At 46.9% G+C, this 18,230-nt stretch overlaps 1 protein-coding gene across 43 annotated transcripts in view; it reads left to right on the top strand.

Annotated features, from left to right (window-relative positions):
* The window catches only part of LOC129857954 (protocadherin alpha-C2-like), a 296,503-nt gene that overhangs the window by 241,225 nt on the left and 37,048 nt on the right, over positions 1-18,230 (top strand). Inside the window, exon 1 of one of the 43 annotated variants that reach the window (XM_055926674.1) lies at positions 11,795-15,002. The exons of the other annotated variants lie outside the window; for them this stretch is intronic. Coding sequence (XP_055782649.1) covers positions 12,435-15,002 — 2,568 coding nt within the window. The 5' untranslated portion in view covers positions 11,795-12,434. Of the gene's footprint in view, positions 1-11,794; positions 15,003-18,230 lie in introns of those variants that run through there. 43 annotated transcript variants of the gene reach the window in all.

Genomic DNA, 18,230 nt, shown 5'->3' with positions numbered 1-18,230 from the left:
CCTCCCCGCCCCAGCCTAGTACCTACAGTGTCTACACTACGCACTAGGCTACCAGTGCGTATCCTGAGCCCTGTTCCTCCTCCACGCACTCTCCCTGTAGTGCGTGTATCTAGCCCGGTGCCTCCAGTTCCGGGTCCACGCACTAAGCTACCTGTGCGTCTCCAGAGCCCTGAACCCACTGTATCTTCTCCCCCTACTAATCCTGATGTGCTTGTCCTCAGCCCGGTGTCACCAGTGCCGGTACCACGCATCAGGGATAGAGTAGGCTTTGAGAATACAGTGTGCCCTGTCCCTGCTCCCCGCACTAGTAGGAAGGTGCTTATCATTAGCACGGTGCCTCCAGTTCCGGCACCACGCACCAGGTCTACAGTGCGCCGTATCCGGCCAGAGCCATCCGTCTCACCAGCGCCATCTGAGCCATCCGTCTCCCCAGCGCCATCTGAGCCATCCGTCTCCCCAGCGCCATCTGAGCCATCCGTCTCCCCAGCGCCATCTGAGCCATCCGTCTCCCCAGCGCCGTCTGAGCCATCCGTCTGCCAGGAGCCTGCAAAGCCGCCCGTCTGCCATGAGCCTGCAAAGCCGCCCGTCTGCCATGAGCCTACAGAGCCGTCAGCCAGACAGGAGCCGCTAGAGCCATCAGCCAGACAGGAGCCGCTAGAGCCGTCAGCCAGACAGGATCTGCCAGAGCCGCCAACCAGACAGGATCTGCCAGAGCCGCCAACCAGACAGGATCTGCCAGAGCCGCCAACCAGACAGGATCTGCCAGAGCCGCCAACCAGACAGGATCTGCCAGAGCCGCCAACCAGACAGGATCTGCCAGAGCCGCCAACCAGACAGGATCTGCCAGAGCCGCCAGCGAGCCATGAGCAGCCAGAGCCGTCAGAGCGCCATGAGCAGCCAGAGCCGTCAGAGCGCCATGAGCAGCCAGAGCCGTCAGAGCGCCATGAGCAGCCAGAGCCGTCAGAGCGCCATGAGCGTCGAGAGCCGTCAGAGCGCCATGAGCGTCGAGAGCCGTCAGCCTGCCATGAGCGTCGAGAGCCGTCAGCCTGCCATGAGCGTCGAGAGCCGTCAGCCTGCCATGAGCGTCGAGAGCCGTCAGCCTGCCATGAGCGTCGAGAGCCGTCAGCCTGCCATGAGCGTCGAGAGCCGTCAGCCAGCCATGAGCATCGAGATTCGTCAGTCAGCCATGAGCTGTCCTTCAGCCTGAAAAGGCTGGATACCCAGAACTGCCCATCAGTCCAGAGCTGTCTCTCTGTCCGGAGCTGCCTTTCAGTCCGGAGTTGCCCCTCTATCCTAATCTCCCTCTCTATCTTCATCTATCTCTATATTCTTATCTATCCCTCTTTCTTGATTTATCTCTCTGTCCCGGTGTTGTCCCTATTAGATATGGTGTTAAGGGAATTTTGTGGGGGTCAAAAGAGGGTGGACATTCTTGGAGGGAGGAAGTTAGGATGGATTATGGTGGGGTGGGAACCGCGCCCCGAGCCTGAACCACCACCGTGGTTAGATGCCCACCCAGACCCTCCCCTAGACTTTGTGCTGGTGCGTCCGGAGTTCGCACCTTGTGGGGGGGGTACTGTCACGTTCCTGACCTATTTATGTTAGTTTTTGTGTGTTAGTTGGTCAGGACGTGAGGTTGGGTGGGCATTCTATGTTATCTGTTTCTATGTTGGTTTCGGTTTGCCTGGTATGGCTCTTGATTAGAGGCAGGTGGTTTGCGTTTGCCTCTAATTAAGAGTCATATTTAGGTAGGGCATTCTCACTGTTTGTTTGTGGGTGATTGTCTCCTGTGTCTGTGTTATGTCTTACACCATACGGGATTGTTTCGGTTGTTCGTTTCGTTTCGGTTTATGTAGTCTGTTCCTGTGTCAGCGTGCTTCGTGTATATGTAAGTTCGTTTGTTCAGGTCTGTCTACATCGTTTTGTTATTTTGTTAGTTATATCCAGTATAGTTCGTTTTCGTCTTTGTCTATTTTGTTTATTTAATAAATCATTATGTGTTCAAACTTCGCTGCGCCTTGGTTCCCTCAATACTCCTCCTTTTCCGAAAATGGAGAGGAGGAGGAACGCCTTAACAGTTTGTTCGGGCGAGACTAACGTCTGTTTGTCTAGCAGAGGAGGAATTTAGATACTTAATCCCGAGCCCCTAGAGTGCAAATTAAATAATGCACAGATCTGTGGCGTGCAATTAACGGCAGAACAGATGGGTGGATTCTAACAGGTACAGTGAGAGAGATGTCAGTTATCTGCCCATGTACCATCAGCCCAATAGACAGAGCGCGACAGAAGAGCAGAACACGAAAGAGAGAGAGGCAGACAATGGAGCGAGGTGGAAAAGGCCAGGTGTAAATCCCGCGGTGTGTGTAATTGACGAGATAACAGTCGCCTCTTTCCATCGCTGTCTCAAATTGCCGTAAACATGGAGCTTGGGCGCCCCACTGGGAGAATCTTCTAAATGTCAGGGGTAGCGCTGCGGCTCGCATGCTTCTGAGACTCACGAGTACGGACCGACACGAGACCCCCGCTGTGTCATCTCCACAGCTCCGTTAAATTGGGCATTGGAGAAAAAAAAGAAAGGATAGAGGATGTGTAATATAGAAAATAACATTTCCAACTCTGTCCAATGAAAGACTTCCCTCTCGGTCCATCAAACCTAACTCAAGTTCCGTTGCACCTCCATCTCTGTTCTCTTCCGTTGCATCTCTCCAGCTCCCCAGTTCGCCACCCCCTCAGCCTCGCTTTGGAGTGTGAAGAAGAGTCGCTCAGCTCTCTATCCATCTACTTGTAGCATCGGAGTGACTCACCGCTCAGCGGCCGTCTTGCGGGCCGCCAGGGCATGTCATCGCCGTGGGCAGAGGGTTCAGTGGAGGAGAGCTGGAGCCGCACCGGGAGAGGGGAGGGTTGTGTGGGCGTGTTGCGTGCCTGGGTGAATCAGACTGGCAATAGGAATCTCTGAGGTCACACGGTCCCAAATAAACAACAACTTGATGCTCAGTCTACCATACTGATATAGGCCTATAATTCAGACTATGTTTACTACCCTGAATGTGTGATTTACCCAGAGATAGACATATACACCAATGAATGACCACTGGCTGAGCCAATTTTGTAATTGATGAAAACAAAATTTTTAGTTTGAGTCATTTTTAAAAGTAAATGAGCTCCAGGCTATGCTAGTAGTTTCCCTTTTTGGGAAAATAAATCAATTGGATGAGATCAGCATTCAAGAACATTACTGTTTAGGCAAGCCCGGCTCCAGGATGACATGTCTGAGGGGTCATTTTAAATCCATGAGGGGTCACAACAAGCATTGATAACCCTGAGCCCTGATAACACAAGGTACAGTAGATAGGTTTTACTACTTTTCAAATGGACAAAAAATGTATCTGAAACGAGGCCCTACGCATGAACAATGAGCCATCGTCGAAATTTGCGCCTACCAACACGCACAGATCCACTCAAAGATTCTCACAGGCTTCGTAGCTTAAGCTTCAATAACTACAACTAAAAGCTACATTTCTGTTGGATTTGTGACACGACGCAATGACCGTAACCAAGCCACCACTTCTCCAGCTGCGCAATTTTTTTATGTGGGAGAGTTTCAGAAAAGCGAACTAAATCAAAAATAAGTGCATATTCTACAGTCAATTTGAATCTGCCGCGAATAAGATGAAATGCCCATTCCGAGAGCAACACACACTCTATAGCAAGAGAGCAGGGAAGGGGTGAAAAAGTAGGCTAAAGTTTTGACATCACTTTTACAGTAGCCTATCACTCAACTAATGTGTAATGCAAATGAATGACAACAGAGTGAACGTTTGCATAATTATTTTTGAATGCTACACAAGGTCTTGGTCCTACTACTGCGACATACAACATTTACAAAAATGGAGGCCTATCTGAAATGCAACCATATACACTGTCATTTTGCACACAAGAAAGCAAGCAATGTTGAAGAGAACCCCAAGATGCACTCATTAAAATGGCACACACCGTAACCGTCGATTCAGGACCATGGACAACAGGCTACCGCCAGTCAGTGTGATGAAAGCATAGCACTAAATGCACTGCCAATTTCAGCACCACTGGAGTGGACAACAGGAGCACCGTGCAAAGGCTCACCTCGGAGCACAACTAATCGGTTACATTGGTCATTGTCCCTATGCCCATCAAATAACGCAAACCTGTATAGAGTGCCTTGTGAAAGTATTCAGACCCCTTGCTTTTTCCACATTTTGTTACATTGCAGCCTTATTCTAAAATGGATTTAAAATCAATCAATCTACACACAACACCCCATAATGACAAAGTGAAAACAAGTTTTTAGATTTTTTTGAAAATGTATTAAAAATTAAAAACAAATGTACATAATTATTCAGACCCTTTGCTATGAGGCTCAAAATTGAGCTCAGGTTCATCCTGTTTCCATTGATCATCCTTGAGATGTTTCTACAACTTGGAGTGAACCTGTGGTACATTCAATTGATTGGACATGATTTGGAGAGGCACACAGTTGTCTATATAAGGTCCCACAGTTGACAGAGCATGTCAGAGCAAAAACCAAACTATGAGGTCGAAGGAGTTGTCCTTAGAGCACCGAGACAGGATTGTGTCGAGGCACAGATTTGGAAGGGTACCAAAACATTTCTGCAGCATTGAAGGTCCCAAAGATCACAGTGGCCTCCATCATTCTTAAATTAAAGAAGTTTGGAACCACCAAGCCCAGCCAAACTGAGCAATCGGGGGAGAAGGGACTTAAACAGGGAGGTGACCAAGTCCCCAATGGTCACTCTGACAGAGCTCTACAGTTCCTCTGTGGAGATGGGAGAACCTTCCAGAAGGACAACCATCTCTGCAGCACTCAACCAATCAGGCCTTTATGGTGAAGTGGCCAGACGGAAGCCACTCCTCAGTAAAAGGCACATGACAGCCCCTGCTTGGAGTTTGCCAAAGGGCACCTAAAGACTCTCAGACTATGAGAAACAAGATTCTCTGGTCTGATGAAACCAAGATTGAACTATTTGGCCTGAATGCCAAGCGTTACGCTTGGAGGAATCCTGGCACCCTCCCTTACGGTGAAGCATGGTGGTGGCAGCATCATGCTTTGGGGATGTTTTTCAGCGGCATGGACTGGGAGACTAGTCAGGATGAAGGCAAAGATGAACAGAGCAAAGTACAGAGAGATCCTTGATGAAAACCTGCTCCAGAGCGCTCAGGACCTCAGACTGGGGCGAAGGTTCACCTTCCAATAAGACAACGACCCTAAGCACACAGCCAAGACAACGCAGGAGTTGCTTCGGGACAAGTCTCTGAATGACCTTGAGTGGCCCAGCCAGAGCCCGGATTTGAACCCGATCGAACATCTCTGAAGAGACCTGAAAGTAGGATCTGCAGAGAAGAAGACTTGAGGCTGCTGTAATCGCTGCCAAAGGGGCTTCAACAAAGTACTGACTAAAGGCTCTGAATACTTATGTAAATGTAATAGTTCTGTTTGTTATTTTTAATAAATTAGCAAACATTCTAGAAACCTATTATGCGGTATTCGGTGTAGATTTATGAGGGGATAAAAACGATTTAATCAATTTCAGAATAAGGCTGTAACGTAACACAATGTGGAAAAAGTCAAGGGGTCTGAAAACTTTCCGAAGGCACTGTATATACAGTATATATCAATTGGACCCGTAAAAGCAAGCAATGACATTCATTAAGAATCACAGATTTATCTAAAAGATACGTTGAAGGAAAAAGCAAAGGCCTAAACTATATATTACATAAAAAAATATGCCAAAAAACAAGTAGTCTGAAATGGCGGAAAACCATTGAATTAATCATTCGGGCACGACGGCCAGGGAAGTCTTGCAGCCTCCTCCATGCTGTGTTGAACCTTATGACATTTCTGATTCCATTCTCCTTCCTGGCGAAATGTACTTGTCAGGTTCCTCTCAAATGCCAGCTGGACGAGCAAGGCTTTTTGTTGATCTGATGTAACATGCTGTGTCTGTGTTTACTGAATACCTTCTTCAGGGTTATAGCAGGAATTTTTGCACATTGCTGTAGATGTCCCAAATGTTAATCAGGCCGGCTCCAGGGTGACATGCCTGTGGGAGCTTTTTCAATCCACGTTTCAGTGCCAACAGCACAGTCGACATTGCTGGCAAAGGCCCGCCGTATCTTTGAAGAACACTGAGTGAGCTCCATTTGTTGTTGCTGCCTGTGGTCGTGATTTCACTTTGTAAGAATTTGCGAACAACAATAAACTCTGCTTCCACTGGTTCAGGTTTGGTTCGATGCAACAGCTCGTCAGTTGCTAGTGGCTGGGGTAACGGATGTGCAGGTGCTTGTTGTGATGTTACTGTTGTGCTGCTGGTGCTACTCTTCTCGATCTTGTTGACCAGCGGGTATTACATTTGCTGCTATAGGCTCCTCAACTTCGGTGGTAGGGTCAACAGGCTACTCAATGAGTTCGGCATCTCTCTCGACATGGTCCTCCGCAATTTTCGGATGTTCATGCTGATCAAAGCTTAGCCAGCTACAATTATTCAGTGCGCTACTACCAACACTTAACAAAGCTACTGGATACTAGCTAGCTTACTATTAGCTGTAGCTGTCTGCATAATTTGACCCCGTCCTGGGTGGGATCCAATGAGCTTCTTAAACAAGGTAATGCAGGTATTACCGTATGACATTGCATGACTTGGTGCCCAATCAGAATGCATTTTTAGATTTGAACCGCTAAATATTAGATTATTACACCCCCCCCCCCCCTTTCTCCCCCTTCCTCAGATCACAAGAGCACACCTGGCATATCAGCCTGGTCTCATAGACTAGTCGTAACATAGTACATGTAAATCTGGGATATCAAATTAAAGGGGGTCAGGGGAAAAGCGGATATCTAGTCAGTTGTACAACTGAATGCCTTCAGCTGAAATGTGTTTTCCGCATTTAACCCAACCCCTCTGAATCAAATTAGTATGATATGTTGTGTTTGGTATGGTTACATAAGACAGGCGGTTACGTCTAGCATTTCAAACGTTGGGGGTTAAAATCTGATCAAGTCCGGATTTGCCGCCCAGTGGAGCCTCCCCTGCGTTTTGGTCACAATGGGGTGTATGTACCCGTGGTGCTTTGAATGGCACCGTACTCACTGTATGACTCAATCAATTTGACTGTTATAAAAGCCGATTGTCTAGCAAACTGATGCCTGTCTGAGTGTTATCCAACTTTTGAGAGCTCTTCAAGAGGTAAAAGGATCGAAGATGAGACGAGAGCCGGGATTCAATTCATTATGAACCGCTGCGTGCCTTAGGTATAGAAAATAAATTAGGCAGTGTCGAGAGATCCTCCCCCTCACTTTGTCGTACTGATTGCGTTAGGAGTAAGAGGCCCCTCTTAATTGAATTGAATCTGATTTTAAATTGGATTCTAATAGGGGTACATGGGTTCAGACTGTACTAATTAGGAGGAAAGTCTGAGCGGGAAGATGTGGGCATTTTACTCCACTACCAGACCACCTGCGGTCAGACATGCGCAGTGATGCACGTCGGGCCCATGGCCAGATGTTTGAGGGGTTTGAGATATTGAGTCGAATTTAAATGAGGAACCACCTTAACCCTAACGCAGCCGTATATGTAGGCCTACCGTTGGTTGTGGAATTATATGCATTCTACACTTACTACAATGTCGTCTAATAAAGCCCGACAATTTGTCCAGTGTGATCATTTAGAAGCGGCGGTGGCGCATGATTTTCAATAAATTAACATATGTCACGATCGTCTATAAACCTGACGTCCACTTTTTAAGAAAGTGTATCAAGTCGCCAGGAACCACGGCAGTGTGTGTATATTCATGCCTGCCAGGCTATTAAATGACTATTGCTTGTTGTAAACTTCCCCAAAAGCTATCTCTAAACATGTCAGGAGTTAGTATATTTGTGTGTGAAAGCGTTCCCAGCACTCAGATGGATTGTAGAATAGGGTTTTGTGAAAAACAACGAATTAGCAAAATTATTTTGGTCTTTTACGTCAGGTAGAAGATTAAATTCGTTTATTTTTAACAGGATATATCTAAGCTAGATGTTTGGGGAAAGTGAGACTGTCGAAAGGAAATGCAGAGTAACTATTCAAGTGATCGACATTCGTCTAAATTCTTCGTGCCCACGCTTTCCACATCTGCAATTTGCACGCGCTCTATACTATTTCAGCAATTTGGGTCTGACAGGAGAGGACATGTTAGCCTGTTTTGACAGATTGACGGAGAGGCAAGTCTCGAGCGTCTTGTTGATGACCTTGTTCGTTTCGCCCGCTCACCCGAAGTGAACATGCTTCATATGACGACATATTGGGGGAGGGGCGGGGGATCCTGTGTACTGCGAGGAATATGATGTGAAACTGGAGCGGCAGCCAAGTACCCCTGTAATCTTAATATGCTGTATGATCAACCCAGCTGTCACTCTCCGGGCAATACGTGAGAGGATATCGCGAGCAGCCAATGACGTCTGAATTGTCTTTCAGCTCAAGGGCTCGTGGACAGCGACAGAGCGCTGGACACAGCTCACTTTGCTTTGAGAGCCGCTGAACGAGTTCAAATAGAGTAGAGGAGAACGATGGCGAAAAGGCATTGAGTAAAATTCTTATAACGCATTCTTAGTTAGGATGCAGCTTTTATTTATTTAGTTCTGTGTTGTTTTGCTCGTTCTATTGTCTCTGCACTCTTAGAATAAATGGTTCCTCATAGAACCAAAAAGGGTTCAATCGCTTGCTTTATATATGGAACCCCTAAAAGTTCTATATAGAACCCTTTTGATATCCTATTAATGTTTAAACTTTATTTATCTAGCCTATAATTTATCATTTGACTCTGGCTTCATATATTTGAATTAAATAATCAACTTTGCTTACCTTAATACATTGAAAATTGGTAACGTTAGGCTACTTGCAAGTTGGTTCACACACCGTCCTCAAGCGTCGTCATACAGGAATGTCACATTTTGAATTGACCAGAAGGTTCTATATTAAAAAAAAACGTTTTTTACCTACGCGTGCATGCTTTATTAAGCAGATTATTTCCTGTAGTTTCTAGCTAACGTTTAGTTTATTTCCTGTAGTTTCTAGCTAACGTTTAGTTTGCAACAGCACAGGCATGTTTGCCACTCAGACCTCAGCAACAATGTCGCAAAACAGGAATTCGATCTGCTGCCATAGAGAGGTAAGGATGTCGGACGTCAACTAGACATTTTTCTGACCAGGCGAAGTCACGCAGCAGCAGCAGCATTAATATGGATATACATGTCAATGCAAAACAGCTGAAACAAATGAAAAGGGAATACCTGTCAGTTCAGAGTTTGATGTGACTGAGTTATATTTTGTTAGCTGTTGTTTTCTAAAAAATCCCCATTTATACTTTGGGGTAGGCTATAAGGATATAACCCTCAAGGTTCGTTGCCTTCACTGGGTATACAGTGCATTCATAAAGTATTCAGACCCCTTGAATTTTTCCACATTTACTTAAGTTACAGCCTTATTCTAAAATGTATTATATCGTTTTTTTCCCTCATCAATATACACACAATACACCATAATGACAATGTAAAAACAAGAAATATCACATTTACATAAGTATTCAGAGACTTTGCTCAGTACTTTGTTGAAACACCTTTGGCAGCAATTACAGCCTCGAGTCTTCTTGGGTATGACGTTACAAGCTTGGCACACCTATATTTGGGGAGTTTCTCCCATTCGTCTCTGCAGAACCTCTCAAGCTCTGTAAGGTTGGATGGTGTGCCTTCACCCCAGTCTGAGGTCCTGGGTGCTCTGGAGCAGGTTTTCATCAAGGATCTCTCTGTACTTTGCTCCGTTCATCATTGCCTCGATCCTGACTAGTCTCCCAGACCCTGCCGCTAAAAAATATCCCCACAGCATGATGCTGCCACCACCATGCTTCACAGTAGAGATGTTGCCAGGTTTCCTCCAGATGTGACGCTTGGCATTTAGGCCAAAGAGTTCAATCTTGGTGTCATCAGACCAGAGATTCTTGTTTCTCATTGTCTGAGGGTCTTTAGTTGCCTTGTAGAAACATCTCAAGGATGATCAATGGAAACAGGATGCACCTGAGCTCAATATGGATTCTCGTAGCAAAGGGTATGAATACTTGTGTAAATCATGTATCTGTTCTTCTCTTTTGAATACATTTGCTATGAAACTCTAAAAACCCTTTGCTGCTATAACAGCCGCCACTCTTCTGGGAAAGCTTTCAACCAGATGTTGGAACATTGCTGTGGGGACTTTCTTTCATTCAGCCACAAGAGCATTAGTGAGGGCGGGAACTGATGTTGGGCTATTAGGCCTGGCTTGCAGTCGGCGTTCCAATGCATCCCTAAGGTGTTTAATGGGGTTGAGGTCAGGGCTCTGTGCAGGCCAGGCAAATTCTTTGACAACAATCTCGACAAACCATTTCTGTATGGACCTCGCTTTGTGCGCTGGGACATTGTCATGTTAAAACAGGAAAGGCTTTTCCCCAAACTGCTGCCACAAAGTTGGAAGCACAAAATTGTCTAGAATGTCATTGTATGCTGTAGCTTTAAGATTTCCCTTCACTGGAACTAAGAGGCCTGGCCCAAACCATGAAAAACAGCCCCAGACCATTATTCCTCCTCCACCAAACTTTACAGTTGGCACTATGCATTGGGGCAGGTAGCGTTCTCCTGGCATCCGCCAAACCCAAATTCGTCCGTCGGACTGCCAGATGGTGAAGCGTGATTCATCACTCCAGAAAACGCGTTTCCACTGCTCCAGAGTCCAATGGTGGCGAGCTTTACACCACATGGTGATCTTAGGCTTGTGTGCGTTGCTCGGCCATGGAAATCCATTTCATGAATCTCCCGACAAACAATTCTTGTGCTAATGTTGCTTCCAGAGGCCGTTTGAAATTCGGTGGTAAGTGTTGCTACTGGGGACAGGTTTTGTTTATATGCCATGCATTTCAGCACCCAACGGTCCCGTTCTGTGAGCTTGTGTGACCTACCACTTTGCGGCTGAGCTGTTGTTGCTCCTGGATGTTTCCACTTCACAATAACAGCACTTACAGTTGATAGGGGCAGCTCTAGCAGGGCAGAAATTTGACAAACGGACTTGTTGTAACGGTGGCATCCTATGACAGTGCCACGTTGAAAGTCACTGAGCTCTTCAGTAAGGCCATTCTACTTACAATGTTTGTCTATGGAGATTGCATGGCTGTCTGCTCGATTTTTTTTACACCTGTCAGCAACGGGTGTGGCTGAAATTGCCGAATCCACTCATTTGAAGGGGTGTCCACATACTTTTGTATATGTATTGTATATAGCACTTTTTTTTAGGAATCTGAAATGTTCTTTAATCTCATCCAGGGAACCAACACGTTACAGGTAGCCTATGTAGAACAAAAAATAACACTTTTTTTCTAAGAGTGTGGGTTGATAACGCCATGTTTTAATGCTCAGCCCTAACTCGATTTGCATTGCCCTGTTGAATCCATCGACGCATTTCAAGGACAGATCCCCTCTTTACTGGAATGATGTAGCCTACATGTTTCCAAAGCTGCTGTGCTTATACTTACAGTTAAACGATACATTTTATGATGATAATTGCTGAACAAATACAATGAAAAAGTTATATATTTATATATTTTAGTTAAGGGGTTTATTAACCCGATCTCCATAGCTTATTTTATTCGATTAAATATCCGTTACTCGTTTTATTTCTATTTCTTCGATTTTTCTTCGAGCTTTGGCGTAATTGCTCGTTTGGATCAATGAAAAGAGAGAAGTAATCGCTTGGGCGTACTGAGAAAACAGGTCGTCAATGTATCCCAGCACACAATGAAAAGGGCGGTGGCGCTCGCTCTCCCTCGGATAAAAAAAACTACTAGTCTGCTCAAACACGTTCTCTTAGAAATGTCAAAAACGATCGACTGTTGAAAATAATGATACAAATTAGTATTCATATTCCCGAGGTGTGAATGGCATTTTTCTTTTTTTTGGACGCTGTTTTCAATCGGAGGTGCTGAAATGCAGCCAGCACAGTCGGAGAGCAAGGCTCCCCCCTCCCCCGCTGCCCACAGACACCATCGCAAAGAGAGAGAGAGGGAGGGGGAAGGAGAGATAGAGAGAGGGAGAAAGCGATAGGCAGCACCCGTGAGAGGGAAACAAGAGTCAGCCGCGCGGAGGAGAGAAGAGAGAAAAAAAGCAGTAACCAAACAGACAAAGGAAAACATGGATGTAACGGAAAAACGTCCTTTTAAACAAGCACATGTACAGGAGAGGATGCCTTGGTCGTCCTGCACATAGTAGGGGGTAACGCACGGACTCTTCCCCAGTTTTTAATGTGGCGGGTGGGGACGCACGGCAAGCTAAAAAGGCGGAAAGCTTTCTCTAATCCGTCTGCGGATCCTGCCTGCTTGCGATGGCTGTGGCGGCGCGATGCTGTTACAGCATAACGCACAATGTGCCTTTTACTTTTTATTTGGTATTTTTTCTACTCAGTGGCCTTACAAATGCACAAATACGATACACCATTCCGGAGGAGCTGGAGAATGGGGCTGTGGTCGGCGACATTGTTCGAGATTTGGGTTTGGACCTGCGAAAGCTCTCTTCCCGACGCATTCGAATCACGACGGACAGCGCAAGGAGATATTTCAACATAAATCATAAAAACGGCAAGCTGTCGGTGAGTGACCGCATCGACCGGGAGACGCTGTGTGAATTCAGCGGCACATGTTCCCTCAACCTAGAGGTGGTGGTTGAAAACCCGCTCGAGTTGCACAACGTGGAGGTGGAGATTCTGGATGCGAATGACAACTCGCCACAGTTCCCCCGGGACGAGTACCAGCTGGAGATCTCGGAGTCCGCTATAACGGGGTCCCGGTTCCCCATCGAAGGCGCGCAGGATGCAGATGAGGGCTCAAATTCGGTTCGGCTCTATCGGCTCAGCAACAACGAGCACCTCGCGCTGGACTCCAACAAGCCCGTGGCAAACAGCAAGCACATCGAGCTCGTGCTCAAAAAGCCATTTGACCGCGAGCATACACCGTCTCATCAGTTCATACTGACAGCTGTCGACGGAGGCACCCCGGCGCGCACGGGCACAGCCAAAATCAACGTTCATGTCCTGGATTCCAACGACAATGTGCCCGCGTTCGACAACTCCGTGTACAAAGTGAAACTGTTAGAGAACTCGCCCAAGGGCGCTCTGGTGATAAAGTTGAACGCCTCAGACCCGGATGAAGGCACAAACGGGGAGGTGTTTTACTCTTTCAGCAGTTACACGCCAGAGAGGGTGAGACAAATGTTCTCCATGGATACAGATACAGGAGAGATCCGAGTGAAGAACAACATAGACTATGAGGAGACTAATTCCTATGAGATGTACATACAAGCTATGGACAGGGGCCCTTCTGCGGTGGCCGTCCACTGTAAAGTGGTTGTAGAGGTTTTGGATGTGAATGACAATATCCCAGAGATCGTGCTGTCCTCTCTGTCCAGCCCAGTCCGTGAGGACGCTCGGGCGGACACGGTGGTGGCCTTGATCAGCGTTAATGACCGGGACTCCGCCCAGAACAAACAGGTGACCCTGGAGATCCAACCTGGCCTCCCCTTTAAGATCAAGTCCTTCCGGAACCACTACACCTTAGTCACTTCTGCCTTCCTAGACCGGGAAACCATCTCCACCTACAATGTCACGGTAACCGCCATTGACGGAGGGACCCCGGCCCTCTCCTCACACATGACCATTAAAGTTGACGTGGCGGATGTCAATGACAACCCTCCACGCTTCGAACAGACGTCCTACACAGTGTACATGACAGAGAACAACGCGCCCGGGGCCTCAATGTGCGTGGTGAAGGCTCTGGACGCAGACACCGGGGAAAACGCTCGCATCACCTACACCGTCCTCAATGACAACAACCACGGAATCCCCGTGGCGAGCTACGTCAGCATCAAACCCGACTCGGGCGAGGCCTATGCCCTGCGAGCCTTCGACTTCGAGAAGCTCAGAGAGTTCCACTTCCAGGTGAAAGCCCAGGATGGTGGCGTGCCGCCCCTCAGCCGTGTGGCAACCGTCTATGTTTACATCATGGACCAGAACGACCACTCCCCCAGGATAGTCCATCCTCCAGCCAATGGGACGCGGACCACTGAGACGCTGATGAAGAATGCGGAGGCGGGGGCTCTGGTGACCAAGGTGGTGGCGTGGGACGGAGACGCGGGTCAGAACGCCTGGCTGGTGTACGCTCTGGAGCAGATCACCTCCGAGCTGGACCTGTTTAAAGTCCACGAGCACACGGGGGAGATCCGCACCACGCGGCGTGTCAGCGAGGACAACTCCACCTCCTTCCTGCTCACCGTGCTGGTCCACGACCATGGCCTCCCGCCACTCTCCTCCACCGCCACCATCAATGTGCACGTCATGGAGCTGCCGCCCAAGCTGACCCCTGACCCCAAACGTATCATCAGGCCTCACAGCCCACTACTGTTCTCCAACGTGACCCTCTACCTGATCGTGGCCCTGAGCGCCACCACCTTTGTGTTCCTGGTCACCATTGTGGTGCTGGCCATCGTCCGCTGCCACGCCTACTGCACCCAGCCCGGCTCCTGCTCCCCATGCTGTGTGTCCCAGAAGAGAGTCCCCGAGGGGGGCACCTCGGCCGGCGGGGGTGGAGGGTCATTGGGTCGAGGTGGAGGTGGTGGGGGAGGAGGTGGTCAGGGTCAACCCAACAATAACGTTGCTCTGCGGAGAGACCTGAAAGTGGAGCCTCACTACATTGAGGTGCGGGGGAACGGCTCCATGACCAAAACGTACTGCTATAAGACATGTATGACAGCCACGTCGGGGAGTGACACCTTCATGTTCTATAACACGGGCCGGCCCCACAGCGGCACCTGGGGCTCCGGGGGATACGTTACCAGCCAGAGTGGACAGAGCCAGATGTTTGTGCGCAGGCTCAGCATGCCAGACGCAACTGCGATACAGGTGTGTGTGTGTGTGTGTGTGTGTCCCGTCATCCCATCCCAACAACACATCCCAACTGACTGGAAAGCCAGTTGTTTTTTTGGGAGATGTATTATTTGGGTTTTTCCCCTAGGCAGTGTTTTGTGGAACAGTGTTTGGCATTTACATTTTTCATGCAGGGAGGGGTGTAGAGGAGTTTTCATATTTTTTGTTGTGTTTATGCAATATTCAACTCTGCTCTTTTTTTTAAAATCTGATTTTTAAAAATGTTTTTGTTGCAGATATGGTCAAGTTTGAAATCACCAAAATAATTTATACGCTTTTGTGTCACGGGCCTTGAGAATCGAAAACCTGAAAATCACAGTCCCCCTCCCAGTTCTTCTTTTTTATCATTTGTTTCTTTTTGTCAGAAGGTTACCTGGGTTATCTGAACTAATTGCATTGTGTTGCAGTAGTAAAGGTGTTTTTGCTGTGTAATGCTCTGTTGTGAGCTCTGTCTGTACATTACGTACATGCATGCAGTGTCGGAAAATATGTTCTCTAATTTCTCGGGCGCTTTGTGAAGTTTTTTTCATTTTAGCTGTGCGGGGTGCAGGCAAGTTCAGAGCTTCTTTGTGGGAGCTGTGTGCTTGTGTGCATGTTTGTGTTGGTGGGTGGAAACGCTCTTATCTCTGTGGTGTGTGTGTGTGTGTGTGTGTGTGTGTGTGTGTGTGTGTTGTGTGTGTGGTGCTCGGAGCCTCTTTAAAGAGCCTGAATCATCAGAAACAAACGGCAGCTACCAGATGTTTATGCGCCTCGCTCCTCCGTGGTCGTTTAGAGAGCTGTTACAGAAATACTCTATTCAGGGAAAGCTTCTCTCTCTCTCTCTCTCTCTCTCTCTCTCTCTCTCTCTCTCTCTCTCTCTCCATATCTCACTCTCCTTCTTCTCTCTGTTGTGTACTGTACTGCTACAACCTTTGTCAGTAGTACTACACTCGAGAGACAACTGCACCATATCTTGGTTATTTGCGATGATATTGTTTTGGAAATGAAATGCGGTCGATGGTATAGAAACTGACCGTTTCTGAAGGGGCAGTGGGGTTGCTTTGATCGCTTCATTCTAGAACATGTCTGTACAGTTGAATAGACTTTTGTATACTTGATTGGAATGCTAGGTTTAGTGTGTAAAGGGTTATTGTGATTGACTGGGTGATGTGGTACTAGACCAATCTGATTGGTCCTCTTGTTCTGGTTCAATGGGCAAAGACTAGTCTGGTGTGGTCTCTCTGAACAGAGAGGTAGTCTGGGCATTAGTGTTGCTCTCTCCAACTTAAATAGTCATGGGTCTTACTCCATTACAATCCCCACGGGTCAGTCACGCTCAGGGCAAATGCCCTGAGTTTGGTTTAGTGGGTTAGCAATGGAATGTGAGGGAGATAGACAGACTCTGCGCTGGATTGAAGTCCCATCTTCAGTTCACTGAGTTTTCTCATTTGGCATCATTTGAGAAGCAGGGAAAAAAAGAATCAAACTATTAGAAGCTTTGTGTCCGGTGGCTTTACATCATTAATGGAGAGATTCATTCCAGGTGTAAAGTGGAATCTGGTGACTGTTGCCATAGGAAACTGTTCTGACTGCATGGTTGTCAAAGAAAACACATTAGAGAAAAGGACAATTGTGTGTGTGAAAAGGACAATTAATTTTTATGAATTGGAATTCGTAACATATTATACGAATCGCAAGAATTTAATTATTGTTATTTCGCTAAACAAATTCAGGACGTAACATATACAAAATGGAATACGTTTTGCACAATTGTGAAACGTTTTCGGGGATCGGTTTTTGCTCATGAGCTCTATTTTCAAAACTATTGGCTGAAATTATGCACAATAAAAAATGAATTAAGAAGAAATGAGATAGTTTGATGAAAAGGGTGAAATAATGAGGCAGGGGGAGTAAAAGGGGATGAAAAGGGTAAAATAATGAGGCAGGGGGAGTAAAAGAGGATGAAAAGGGTGAAATAATGAGGCAGGGGGAGTAAAAGAGGATACAAAGGGTGAAATAATGAGGCAGGGGGAGTAAAAGAGGATGAAAAGGGTGAAATAAAGAGGTAGGGGAGTAAAATGGGATGAGAAAGGTAAAATAAAGAGGTAGGGGAGTAAAAGAGGATGAAAATGGTGAAATAAAACAATGTTCAGGTAATTGCTCCTCTATCCCTGGTGGTTTCCCTCATTAAATGCCAGTCGTGTTTGCTCTAGCTTTGTAATGAACTGTCGGCGACGTGTTTCTTGATACCACGGTGGGATTGATCGGTTCCATGAGGACGGGGAAAGCAAGGTGATTGGACAAGGCGTTCGATGGTGGAGGTGCGAGCGCTGTATCCATGCGAGGGGTGTCCACTCAGAGGCAGAGAGAGAAAGGAACAAAAACAGGGTCTTATTAACATTTGTGTTCACACAGCAAGGCAGGGAGGAAGGGAGTACACAGGAAACCCATAGGGATAAAAACATTATATCTTTATTTCTTTCTCTCTCTCTCTTTCTCTCTCTCTCTCTTTATCTCTCCCTCTCTTTTCTCTCGCTCTCTTTTCTCTCTCTCTCTGTGTTTCTCTCTCTGTGTTTCTCTCTCTGTTTCTCTCTCTCTCTCTCTCTCAGATACAGAAACCAAATTCAAATTCACAATATCAACTCTCCGACATTGCGCTAGGCCCTGTGTGCATTGCTGATAGACTCAGAGCCTGTATGTGTGTATTGCTGATCGACTCAGAGCCTGTATGTGTGTATTGCTGATAGACTCAGAGCCTGTATGTGTGTATTGCTGATAGACTCAGAGCCTGTATGTGTGTATTGCTGATAGACTCAGAGCCTGTATGTGTGTATTGCTGATCGACTCAGAGCCTGTATGTGTGTATTGCTGATCGACTCAGAGCCTGTATGTGTGTATTGCTGATAGACTCAGAGCCTGTATGTGTGTATTGCTGATCGACTCAGAGCCTGTATGTGTGTATTGCTGATAGACTCAGAGCCTGTATGTGTGTATTGCTGATCGACTCAGAGCCTGTATGTGTGTATTGCTGATAGACTCAGAGCCTGTATGTGTGTATTGCTGATAGACTCAGAGCCTGTATGTGTGTATTGCTGATAGACTCAGAGCCTGTATGTGTGTATTGCTGATAGACTCAGAGCCTGTATGTGTGTATTGCTGATAGACTCAGAGCCTGTATGTGTGTATTGCTGATAGACTCAGAGCCTGTATGTGTGTATTGCTGAT

This window comes from Salvelinus fontinalis, chromosome 6, assembly GCF_029448725.1.
Source record: "Salvelinus fontinalis isolate EN_2023a chromosome 6, ASM2944872v1, whole genome shotgun sequence".
In the NCBI taxonomy this organism is placed as follows: Eukaryota; Metazoa; Chordata; class Actinopteri; order Salmoniformes; family Salmonidae; genus Salvelinus; species Salvelinus fontinalis.
The sequence above is the reverse complement of the archived record's forward strand: the minus strand, read 5'-3'. Positions and strand labels throughout refer to the sequence as shown.